The 13,371-nt window shown below is 41.2% G+C and overlaps 1 protein-coding gene across 1 annotated transcript in view; it reads left to right on the top strand.

Moving 5' to 3' along the window:
- Positions 1-13,371, top strand: part of CAMK4 (calcium/calmodulin dependent protein kinase IV) — a 259,853-nt gene that overhangs the window by 146,329 nt on the left and 100,153 nt on the right. Inside the window, exons 4-5 of the mRNA XM_025293987.1 lie at positions 6,451-6,513; positions 8,794-8,876. Coding sequence (XP_025149772.1) covers positions 6,451-6,513; positions 8,794-8,876 — 146 coding nt within the window. The remainder of the gene's footprint in view (positions 1-6,450; positions 6,514-8,793; positions 8,877-13,371) is intronic.

Below are 13,371 nucleotides of genomic sequence, written 5' to 3'. Positions count from 1 at the left end.
GTAGGAAAACCTCAATATTTTATGTGTCTCACATTTGGTTTATGCATTTCAAGTAGCAGATCGTGGCTTTCAAATCCTTGTAGGCTAAAACTGTCATTCTTGACTTTAACAAAGCTCCTGTTGTCAAGTCATTTCACCAAGCATGTTAGTGCCAACATGTACTTGTTGATATGTCTGAAAACAGGATGCTAAATTAAGCAGAAACTGTGCAGAAAAGAGTTGGGAAAAGTTAAAGATATTTTTATGCTTATTTCCCATTAATAATTTGTATTTTGCCTCTTTTCACAAAGAATCTGAAGAGCACAGTTCTGTACTTCACATCATGTTCTCTGGTCATTGTTAAAACCAAAAATGAGCCTAAAAAGTCAAAGAAATAACAGAGACAAAATAAGACTTACGATCTGCATCCCTGCAAAGATGAGATGAGACTGAGCGTTTTATGTGGAGATGCTGCTTTACTTGACTGACTCCTAGAAGAAGCAGAGCAGGAGCCAACTTGTCCAGAGTCTTGGGAGTTCCGGAATCTGGATCTCGACCCTGTCTGAGATGGGAGGGTCAAGGCCAGAGATATCTGGGGTGCGGTTACTCTCCTTTTCCAGTTACTTCACCCCTGTGTCTCTATCCATTATGCTCATATGCAGAAACTGGTTTTCCTTTTTCTTCCTCCTTAATTCTTCAGTACTTTCTTTTTCACTTATTTTTCAATTCTTCCTTCTTTTTTCCCTTAGCCTTCTAAATCCCAGTATCCCTATATATTTGCTGTGTGTCTCAGTGAAGGGCCCATGTTTGATCAGCTGTTCCGATGGTGGAGCCTTCTCCTCTGATGTTACTCTGGAACTGTACCTCTTACCCATTTCTCTCTCTCCCTCCATGGAGGCGGAAAGCAAAGTTGGGATTTCTTTCAATATTGAGGAATCTTGATTTACATGAAGTTTTAAAACTGTACAAATGATTTTATGATGATGGAAAGATATATTTCTTTGACTGTTTAAGATAGTTCAGATAGTTCAGTTCAGTTCAGTTCAGTCATTCAGTCATGTCCAGCTCTTTGCGGTCATCACATGGGGAAGCTAAAACAAGGCTTTGCATGTGCCCAAGCCATCTAAGATTGTCAGTGTCACATTGGCAGCTAGTAAATGGCACAAAGAATGTAAATGAAGGAAAAGCTCTTTCTGATGGGCAGTAAAATACAGTAAATTAGCAAGCAGCTCTGGCCCCACTGCAGTCAGTCTGATTTTCCTGTGATGGATTAACACTCAGAAGTCACCGTGACTGGGCTGAATGCCCTTGGGCCTCCCAGATCCCTTGTGCCAAACTGTCTTCAAATCAGGGAGGGCTGGACTGCCTGCCAGCTGCACGCACAGAGGCCCGCCTAGACACACACTTTAACTTTCTGACTCCTCCAGCCACTTCTAAATCCGAATGAGATATGACACCTGATGAAGAGCAATATGGCATCACGAATGCCTGCCCGAGACTACAGATGGAACCCAGAGGTATACAGAATTAACGCCTTGGGGCCAACACTGGCCAGTGGGAAACAGGAGGAAGTTCCTCTCTCCCCACCGTCCCCTGAGCTTCAAGGTGTGGCGACCGCTCCTCTGGGGAAGGACTGTTAGGGGAAGGCAGCCGGGTGCAGCCGCCCCATGACCTGCGTGTCCTTGCAGCTCAGCGCAGCAGTGGCTGACCGCGCTCTGTCGTCTCTTACCTCACTGCACTTCCCTTTTTCCTCACTCTCACTGTTTTGGGGGTGCACATTCCAAATAAAAACCTGAATGTTAATCCTCACCTTATGTTTGTTCTCTGGGAAGCTAAAGTTAGAATTTTCTTGTGTATTTAATTTTTGTGTATATACGTAATGTGTATTTTTATAATAGAAAATTGTTAGCAATTAAAACCTATCTTTCTCTAAGTTATTTTGTACATAGTGAAGGTATGTTTTGTGGGTTTTCAGATTCAAAACTCAAGAGTGAACCATGATTGGACAAAACTCCTGTATAACAGTGTTGCTGTTGATTTGTTAAAGCCGTCCGTGGATGCTTCGGAAAGGTGCAAATTCTAGTGGCTCTTGAAGCTCATCTCGAGCGGCAGCACTGACTGTTCGGGCGGCTGCCCGCTCTTGTGGCTCGCCTGACACTTGTGCTCTTGGAAACGTAGCAGTGCCTCTGATGGCCGTGCCAGCGCTCAGACCCTCTCCTGACCCGCCCTCCTCCTATTCCTGACCGCACTGCGTCCGCACTGCTGTGCACAGGCTGCCTCCGGTGCGAGCGGGCACTGCCCTCTGGCTGTGGCGTGCGGGCCGCTCATCATGGGGGCCTCTCTGGTTGCAGACCCCGGGCTCTGGGCAGGTGGGCTCAGTGGTTGGGGCCGTGGGCTCCGCTGCCCTGCAGCACGTGGGGCAGGGGATGAGCCGTACCCCCTGTGCTGGCACCTGGGAAGGCCCTGCCCAAGTGTTTGGAAGGGAAGTCAGAAATGGGAAGGCAGCAATATCATCTGGAACAGGAGACACACTGGGGAGACATCAGGTGAAACGGCTGTCAGGATGCACCCCATGTGGCCGCCAAGCCGCGGCACCTTCGGGGGAACCACCCCTATGGTTCAGCTGCCTAGGGGCCTCTAGACTTTGTTTTGAAAAGGTGACAAGTGACTCTCAGCTAATCTCTGTGGGAAAGATGTTCTGACCTCAGATTGCTTTGTCCTTGGCTTCTCGGCCCTGTGTCTGTCTCCTCTCCTTTGCTTCTCCCTCGCAGCTTCGTTCCTGCTGGATGCCTCAGTTGTCGTTGCCTTGGCTTTAGTCCAGGTTTGTCACTCAGTTTACTCTCTGTGGATTGATGACTTTACATACCCCAGTTTTCTCTAGCTTCCTCTTTCTAGGATTCTTCCTGGCCTCCACTTGAGTCATGACCTGCATTCAGTCTGGGCTGCAGCATTCAGGCGAGCAGGGAGGAGATGATGTTCACATTCTTCTTTCATTTCAATTATTACTACAGTTTTGTTCTTTTTCTAGTTTCTGCTTTCAGATGTGTAATGTTAAGGTTTCTGGAGTAGTGGTTCTCAAACTTGTGGGCTGTAGAAGCCCTTTCTACTCTTTAACTCACTGAGAATCCCAAATAGCTATACACACTTACTGACACAATGGTAAAGAATCCACCTGCAGTGGGGGAGACTCAGGAGATGTGGGTTTGATCCCCTGGGGAGGAAATGACAACCCACTCCAGTATTCTTGCCTGGAAAATCCCATGGATGGAGGAGGCTGGTGGGCTATAGTCCACGGGGTGACAAAAGAGTCAAACATGACTGAGTAACAGCACACACATACACATTTACTGTATTAGAGATGGAAGAGTCTCTATAATAAGAGAGTAAAGAATTTTAAGTATTAACTAACTAAAGCTATAATAGTAATAAATCCAGTTCTAGTATATTTTAACATAAATAATATTTACAGTGAAACATAAGTTTATTTTCCAAAAGATAAAAATACTTAGAAGAGTGGCATTATTTTGTAAATCTCTTTATTATCTGGCTCAATAGAAGACAGTTTAATTCTCAAGTGCTTCTGCACTCAATTTGTTTTGTTTCAAGTATAGAAAAAAATATCTAGCCTCACCCAGAGGTGTAGTTGGAAAAGGGCAAGTCTTTTATATACCTTGAAAAGAGTCTTAGGGACCCAGAAGGGTCCTCCAATCATACTTTGAGAGCTACTAATCTTAAGTATAGTGGGAAAATAATTACCCTTTGCAAAATTAACTTTAAAGAAAATTAATTCTGAATTAAAAACAAACAACTACATTAGAAGAATGTTACTCCAAATAATCTAATCTGTTATGAATATTTACAGAGTTTAGGTAATTTTCAAAGAACTAATTTTTGAAGGCATCCTGACATTTAATGTGTTGGCATAACATGATAAAACCACCACAGTATTGTAAAATAATTAGCCTCCAATTAAAATAAATTAATTAAAATAAATAGATTTGCTTAAAATTCACATTGGTATTAAAAGATTTTACTATATCATATGAAAAAAGTTAAAGATTATCTCTGATACTTATTTTAAATGGATCAAAAATTATGAAAACAAGGAAGAAAACCTTGTATTATGTGAACACTAAATGTGTAATAAGAAAAATAGGTTCGATTGTTAACAAATCTTAATTTAGAGACACTTATGTTCTGAAACTTTTTTAAACATCACACAGTAATGAAAAAAATATATATATATATATATTTGTATTAGTGAGGAAATTCAATTTGTCCTATGGAGAAGATAGTGATTAAAAAAAATCAATATTCAATGGATGAATTCTTCTTGTATGAGACATCTAAAATAGTCAGACTCATAGAAGCAGAGAGTAGGCTTGTGCTTCCTAAGGGATGGGTGAGGAGTGGGTGGAGAGTTGTTGCTTAGTGGGTATCAAGTTATACAAGGTCAGTAAGGTCCAGAGAGCTACTCTACAACACAGTGCCTATAGTTAACAGTAAGGTATTGTTCGCTTAAAAATTTGTCAAGAGGGTAGATTTCACATTGAGCATTCTTAACGCCCCCCACACACAAAACAAAGGGACATGGGAAACTTTTGGAGGTGATGGATATATTTATTACCTTGATTATGGTGATGGGAACTTGTGTCCAGATTCACCACATTGTATACATTGATTATGTGTGGGTTTTTGTATATCAATTATGCCTTAGCAAAGCTAGAAAAAATGTTAAATTTTTAAAATAATTAAAAAATTATCATGTATATGGAGATTTTCCTCAATAGCATCTGCAGAGCTGAAAGGGAATGTGAGCCAAGAGCTCTTCGGAAGAAATCTGTCAGTGTCTGCCTGCTTTAGCAATGCCTCTCTCTGTCAGAGATCTCCCATCTGATGCAAGTAGGATGTCTTTTGTTCAATAGCAAATTTTCATGAAATACATGATTTTTCTCACTAGGTAAAAGAACTCGTGTAGCATTTTCCTCTAACACCACATCACCCCCAAACCATGCTGTTTACATGCCATGGGTCGGGCTCCCAGATGTCACCGAGCGGCCACCAGCAGCCCACACGCATCACACTAGCATTGCCTGTGCGCACTCAAGCCTTTCTCCATTTTATTTTAACAACAGTGTGGCTTTTAATGGCTAATAACTTCAGAGACTTTTATAGTTACCCACTGAGTGATAGCAATATTTTGACTCATAGAAAAATAATTCTCCACTGAACAATGAAATTTTTAAAACAAAACTTGTTTACAGCTTATGTTCTTCTTATGGCATCTTATAGAGGAGGTTTATGCCCAAAACTAGATTATAGTCTTCCTCTGAAAAAGATCATTTTTATCTGTTTTTTTTTTTTCATATGCCTGGCATTGTTTAATAGGAGCCTGAGTACATACAAAGCTGTATTAAACCCTTACTATGTGGCATGCATTCATTACATATACATTCACGAGAGGTCCTTGACTCCCCTGGTTCCAAGGAGCGCGTTTTCTTTTTTTCAAATGGCTCAGATTTGTAAACTTTCCTCTGCTTGAGATATTTGGAAAATGTGATGAAAGCTGTATACCCTCTTCCATCCCAGAAAACACATAGGTCTGAGGAACTGCTTTATCCAAACCTGTACTCCAGTCTTGCATATGGAGTCACTATTTCCTTAGACCCCCTTACTTTCCTTCAGCTAACATCACTAGGCATCAAGCAGCTCCAGCTAGTTTCAGTAGAAGAGGAGACTCAGTAGCTCACACAGTGAGAAAGCTCAGAGGGCAGACTCGCTTGTGGGCAACTGAACCCAGTGGGTCACACCGTCAGCGGTCCTCACTCTTCCTCTGTAGCAGTGTCGGCTCTGTTTTCGGGGACGTGGTCTCCAAATGGCATCAGTAACAGTCCCTGGTAGTGGCAGATTCCATCCTCTTTTTCTCTCCCAATTTCAGAGGAAAAGAGAACGCTTTGTTGATTATTTGAGTAAAATGTCGGGGGAGGCCTGACTGTGATGCGTGATCTGTTGATTCTCTGACTCAGTCACTTTGGCTGGAGAGCGAGTCTTCTGACTGGTCAGGCCGGGTTATACACTCACTTCTGTGGGAAACAAGCAAGTGAAGTGACTGACAGCTCCAATGTGTTTGAATCAAGGCTTTTAAAAGAAAGGAAGAGAAAGAGGAGGAATAGGTTGAGAAGCACTTGTGCCTGAGTGGTGCTAGGGATGACTTGACAGCAGAGGAGCCACGTAGAGGGTCTGACGAGTTGTGACCCGTATTAGCGAGTTCGCTTCATGTCTGAAGCAGAGGGGAAAGACATGCAGCTGGGCAGAAAGGGAAGAAGGTAACATATAAGAAAAAAGCTTAGAAACTCACCTCTGCCATTGACCTGATTCATCCAGGTGGTTATTGCTATTTCTGATTCTCTGCTACAATGAAGAGATTCTAAGGTGGGAGTATCTTTGATTTTCTCTCATTTTGCCTTTTAGGTGGACAAAAAAATCGTAAGAACTGAGATAGGAGTTCTTCTTCGCCTCTCACATCCAAACATTGTAAGTGGTTTTTAGCCTACTATTTCAAATAATCTGCAAAGTAACTGAAAGAGATTTTTGTTCTTTACTGTCCATTCTGATGATAAGAACTCCTTCTTTCACCACCAGTAAGTAGCCACCTTGGCCTAATTCTTGTCCTTATCTGATCTTGTTTTTCAATTCTTTACCTGAATAAATCTTAAGAATAATACCCCTTGAAAGAGTTTCAAAATGGGCAGACCAGCAATATATACCATCGTTATTTTCATGCATAAGAGGATAACTGAAATTGGAGAGCTTTTTTTCACTCTAATAAAACACAGGCTTTTTCCTTTTGTGTGCCTATCTTATTAATACGACATTGCTGAAAATGCCTGTGAAGAAAATGTTTTGCTTTCCAAAGTCATTTGAGTCTCCTGTGAGAGAGTATTTGCTTCAGAAATAATGCAAAGATTAAAATAAATAACGTGCTTGAATGGGGAAAATAAAACGTGCTCTGTAGCTCTGCTCTAGGCTATGTCCAGATAAAGGCACGGAGGGAAAAAAGGGCTGGGGGAAGCTTCCTGAAGCCAGTGAAATGAAAAGAACAAAATCATTTTCCGGGCCATAACTTGTTTTTATAAAGTGAGCCACTTACTTAAAATGTTTTATTCATTTCACTGAAAAATTTGTGGTGTCTCAGAGGATGACTGGCATGCTTCGGCTCAAGGCAGTGCTTACAAGTTGTTTATTAGTTAGCAATTCAGTCAGAAAACTTGAATATGCTGGTCTAAACAAATATTTTTCTTACGAGAAATCGGAAGGTAAGGAGTTGTTAGCAAATAGCTCCTCAGTGATGTCATCCAAGACCCATCCATTGGTTCTCCCATCTTTTGTCCTTTTTCCTGATCCCAACTTGGGCTCTAACCCACCCCTCCCCTCGCCCCTGCATTGGAAGCGTGGCGTCTCACCCCTGCGCTGTGTGCTTAGTCACTCGGTCGTGTGTGACTCTGTGACCCCGTGGACTGTAGCCTGCCAGGCTCCTCCAGGGGATCTTTCCAACCCAAGGATCAAACCCAGGTCTTCCTCATTGCAGGCGGATTCTTACCATCTGACCCACCAGGGAAGCCCAAGAATACTGGAGTGGGTAGCCTCTCCCTTCTCCAGAGTTTCTTCCCAACCCAGGAATCAAACTGGGTCTCCTGCATTGCAGGCGGGTTCTTTACCAGCTGAGCTCTCAGGGAGGCCCCTTAGCCACAGTGCCCCTAGGGGGCTCCCGCTCTCCCGTCCTCAGGGAGCGGCTTCCACCTCCATGTTTCTCCCTCGTGGCCCTAAAATGGCTGCTGTACAGTCTTCACAAGTCTCCAGGTCTGTGTTCAAGACAGAAGGGAGCGGAAAGGTTTAACCAGCAGAGTCTGATGAGAAGCGTAAACGCTTTTCCAAAATTTCCAGTTGCAGAATTCTCTTCAGATTTTACTGGCCAAAGCTGGTCACACAATCACCCTAACCTGCATGAAGACTGGAAAATTAAGGACCTGGGTTATCATAAATGGCTTAGACTAACCATAATCCATAATTTGAGACTAGGTACCTTGCTTCCCTAAACTAGAGTTCTGTTTGCAGTAAAGTAGGGAGAGAAGGGCTTTGGGTAAGCAGTTAACAAAATTTGCCATATACAGTCACCACTTTACATTGTCTATCTTATTTCTTTCAAAGAGAAGTCAATATGAAATTTTCCTCAAATATATATGCCAGTCCTGGTCAGTTGATTCTCAGAAGGAAAGTATCCAAAATTGGATGGATTATCTGAATATCATGAAAACGCTGTTATGATCAGTCAAATCACTATCTCTGTTACTTTTCTGAGTATTCTTTTATCTACCAGCAACTCTTTAGCTGTTAAGGGATTCCCTTTCTGTGCTGATAGAATTTAACCTGGTCCATTCTGTCTCAGACCCCTAATTGAAGTCCTGTTCTGAGAAAAAGAAACATTCGCATCTCTACCAGTCATGATGGTTTCAAATGGCTTAGGAAGTTTTGTTTGCCTCTGGTTTGTTTTTTTTTAATTCAGTTGAAATTCAAACATTTGGATGATTTGGCAAAATTTAGGAAGCACTTCTAGGGCAGCTATCTTTAGCTATCAAAAGGGGAAACATAAAAGTTCAAAAGGATCTTTGAACAAATGAGGTGACTGATAAAAAAACAACCAGCGAGTGACAGATGGCTGCCTGCGACTAGAATAAGGAGCTGTTGTAACCAGAGTTTTAACAATTTCCTAAGGATGAAAATAAAAAATTTGTGATTTTTTATATCTTTTCCCAGATAAAACTTAAAGAAATATTTGAAACCCCTACAGAAATCAGTCTGGTCTTAGAACTCGTCACGGGAGGAGAGCTGTTTGACAGGTGAGTGGGTCCTGGAAGCGTAGCTACAGTACAGTTTTGCATCCAATCACAAAAAAATAACTGAAGGGAAATTTCTCCTGAAATTCTTCATAATGACATGTTATACCGGTTAATAACTTCTACTAAGATAAATATTTGATAAGATGTGGGTAAATGAAAATTTGGGATGCTTAGTGAATGAAAAAAAAACATTGTGCTATTTACTTTTGCAAACATCTATTTTCTACATACAAAACAATTTCTAAAGTCATACTAAATCTAAGCTCAACAGTAAGATTTAAGAGGATATTTTGTGAGAAAGTATTTGATGAAAATTATAGATAGTTAAGCGTGTATTATAATAGTATTCTTTGTTATGATCCAAAGCTCATGAAAATCGATTCTTTCCAAATGATTGTTTTTGGGCCTACTTTCTTTTATAGGCTCTTTAAAGAGTTCCAAGTTGCAGAGAAAAATATGTTCTATTATATCCAATTATAGCCAATTTCAGTTGTCTGTTCATACATTCATCACTCAAAGCAGAGCTTTGAGGGTGCAGGGAGTATATCTGGAAATCCAGTAGAGCGTAATACAGACACGTTGTTTGTGCAAGTTTTAACTTTGCGCATGCTTTAAGTTTCCATAGCTCTCCCACCCTCCTCGTCTTCTCAGAATTCCCTCTTTGCCCTGATGTGGTCTTGGGAGCTCTTTGCTGTGCTGATCAGGATAATTAAACAAAAATGAATATGGAAGAAGACAAAGGAACTGAGTAGGCTTATATTAGAAATGGTAAGAAACTGCAGTTTCTGTGATGTAAACATCTTATTGGTTGAAGAATGGGTGAAGAGATATGTGGACTGAAGGCAGAAGAGAAGGTGAGGACCACTGATGTAGCCTGAATGCCTGGAGCACAGTAAATTCTCAGTAAATAGTTGCTTCATGGGTGAGTGCGTGAGCAGCTGCTGCAGTGAGTGGCCTCAGAGGAGAAAGAGGCCTAAGGGAAGCAGGCTTAGAATGTGCTGGAGAAAGGCACGCCCCCCTCCCCCCTCCCCAGCTCCACCCGGTTAAATTTGCTGCCTCTTCAAGAGCTTGCAGAAGTCTTCAAAGTTGTCACTGATGTTGTTCAGTCACCAAGTCCTGTCCAACTCTTTATGACCCCACAGAGCCCACTAGGCTCCTCTGTCCATGGGATTCTCTGGGCAAGAATACTGGAGTGGGTTGCCATTTCCTTCTCCAGGGGATCTTCCTGATGCAGGGTTCGAACCATGTCTCCTGCATTGGCAGGCAGGTTCTTTACCACTGAACCACCTGGGAAGCTCCATTTTCAAAGGTCTGTCTGCTTTTAATGTTATACCGTGCAGATTTTGACCTTCAGATTGGAAGGAGCAAAATGGCCTTGATTGGAGCCACATATATATCTTCAACAGATAGATAATTTTGTTCAGATGTATATTAAAGTTTCCTTAGAACAGGTTATGTGAATAACCAGATCTTAAAAATTATAGCATTTACACTGTGTTCATTCTTTATAGATAAATGAATCACCTGAGATACATAAGCATAGGTAGCCTCAACATATACTTCTTGTGGGATTTGGTTCATAGCCAATTGGACTCACGTTGTAAATCCTGACTTAAGGAACAAATAACTGACTCAGAGTGGTTTGCTTAACTTCTCCGAACCTCAGAACAAATTTGAAGATGTTGTGTGATGCTAAGGAAGCCAGGACACTCTGATCTGCTCTAAGGACAGCTTTGTCTTAAAACCATTGTGTTCCCTTGTGCTTAGTCAAGACTCTTCTGGACTAGTTCCTTTGAATGTTGCCTAAATTTGTCCATAGTTGTCCTTTTTCAGCGCTTCTTTAGCTTACTCTTTCATGGACATATTCCTTCTTCAGGTACATTAATAGAGTCAGATTATAGTTAGATCCTGCTGGCTCTGGAGTCGTGAGGTCTCCCTAAGGAAGACTGACACATTTCTCTGCTAATTGTGGTCTACCAGAGAAAAACCTCCCATTCTTTGTAAATAATTCCAGGACAGGAATTTTCACAATTAAGTAAATAGTATTTGCTCTGTACCTTCTTACCTCTGTTTGTTTCAGTCATTTTGGAAATAGGGGTCTCTTTTCCCCTTCTCCCCAGCCTTTCTGGGTCTCTCATCTTGTAGTCAAGTTGATTTTTATGGGATAGAATTAATTCAGCTATAGATAAGAATGAAAAACTAAATATCAATAAATTTCATTTATAATGATAAATATTCAAATTTAGCAGAGGACATCTAAAGAATGGTAGACAGCCAGTAAAGCACTCAACTAACTACTCTATGAACTCTTAGTGGTCGTAGATGATAGACTTTTCCCCCGCAAATGTTGTCCACGTGTCTGTTGCCATATCTGAGATAAATGTGGTTTCTCCATTAAGTTACTTAATCCTACAGTTATCTTTAAATTTGGGTCAAACTGAAAATATATCCTGCATTATTATCCACTTACTGCTTGCTTTCCTGAGAGATCAAAATCATAATATGGTCTCTTTTTCCTGTACTTAGGTCAAAACCCAAATTTATTTAATTGCAATAGCATAAACTCATTCCTGGTCTAATGATGACCCTGATCATATATAATGAATGAACTAATGGAGCAACTGATGAAGAGACAATTACGTTAGCCATTAGAGTCAAATGGTGTATGACTGTATTTTATTAGCAAAAGATCTATGTTGCTGCTAAAAACCTAAACCTGATAAGTATAAATGAAATCTGCTATTTCATGTAGCATATGAATAGTAAATTGCAAGGGACAATAGATTACAGTTTTTGGAATAAAATCAGTGATATTTTGTGCCCAAGGAAATTCCCCCCAAAAATCTGCACAAAATTACAATATCATGAAAAAAATCTCCACAACATTTTCTTCTCCATCTTTCTCAATCTAGTTACAATTCTTATAAATTTATTGAACTTTTCAAGTGGATAATGTATGAGATTGCTTAAGGGTAAATTTCCAGGTTTTTTTCCAGAAAATGATTGTATTATAAGGCAACTAATTCAGCAGGATCTTTCTGGTCTTCTAATTAAAATTTTTTAGCTTTTTGTTTTTCTTTTCCTGATTTTTGTCTAACTCTAGTATTAGAATATCTTGTGAATTTTTAAATTTGTCTTTTTTCTGCTTTCTCCTTGTGTTTTTGCTTGCCAGGTTATGCTTGTTCACATGCCAAACATTACTTATAAAAGGTTTTAGAATTTAAGGCTTTAAATGCTGTTGCCTCAAAAAAAGCAAATTTTATTTTGCTCCAGTAGGCAGTTAAGGTAAGGAACAGATCACTTGAATCTAATCAGGCACTGGACTGATTCAAAGCTGGGTTTCCTGAAAGCAAATCTATTTCTTGTCAGCTCTTATAGGTTTTGCCCTTTCAGATCAGATCAGATCAGCCGCTCAGTCATGTCCGACTCTTTGCGACCCCATGAATCGCAGCACGCCAGGCCTCCCTGTCCATCACCAACTCCCGGAGTTCACTCAGACTCACGTCCATCGAGTCAGAGATGCCATCCAGCCATATCATCCTCTGTCGTCCCCTTCTCCTCCTGCCCCCAATCCATCCCAGCATCAGAGTCTTTTCCAATGAGTCAACTCTTTGCATGAGATGGCCAAAGTACTGGAGTTTCAGCTTTAGCATCATTCCTTCCAAAGAAATCCCAGGGCTGATGTCCTTCAGAATGGACTGGTTGGATCTCCTTGAAGCCAGGGGATTTTTGCCAAGGATCCCCTTCCTTGGCAGATCCTAAATGCCAGCTTCTGTTCCCTCTACCGTATAAGGTGGCCTGTCAGCTGCTGATTTAGAATTCGTTAATGCCTTTAAAGAAAAAGCATAAGCATCAGATATCAGGTTTGCTTTTCTTTATTTTTCATCTCTTCTAGAGCTTGGCTCCTAAAGCCTTCACTTCCTTGGTAGCTCTGTGGTGTCTTCAAGTATACTTTATATTTTATTTAGCTTGTTTTCATTGTTCTTACCTGTAGGCTTGTCCACCCCACCAGTACTGAGAGCAAAAATTCAGTACATATGGTTTAAAAGTTCTTTCACAGACAGCAGTGTGTCTTCCTCTTTTATGTCAACCCTATGGGACAAGCAGGATGAAAAGCACTCTCCCACTCTGCAGATGTGGAACTGGAGGATGGTAAATGGTCTTCCCCACATAGGCAGTCGGTCTGTCTTCTGGTCCAACTCTTCCTCCCTATATGGCCTCATTGTCTTTCTTTTTAAATCCAGTTAGGCTGCAGTCCATGGGGTCGCTAGGAGTCGGACACAACTAAGCGACTTCACTTTCACTTTTCACTTTCATGCATTGGAGAAGGAAATGGCAACCCACTCCAGTGTTCTTGCCTGGTGAATCTCAGGGACGGGGGAGCCTGGTGGGCTGCCGTCTCTGGGGTCGCACAGAGTCGGACACAACTGAAGCGACTTAGCAGCAGCAGCAGCAGCCCCTTTCAAATTATTTACAAGAGAATAAACTGCTGTTT

This window comes from Bubalus bubalis, chromosome 9 (assembly GCF_019923935.1).
Source record: "Bubalus bubalis isolate 160015118507 breed Murrah chromosome 9, NDDB_SH_1, whole genome shotgun sequence".
NCBI classification, from domain to species: domain Eukaryota; kingdom Metazoa; phylum Chordata; class Mammalia; order Artiodactyla; family Bovidae; genus Bubalus; species Bubalus bubalis.
This window is presented reverse-complemented; position numbering and strand designations above follow the sequence as displayed.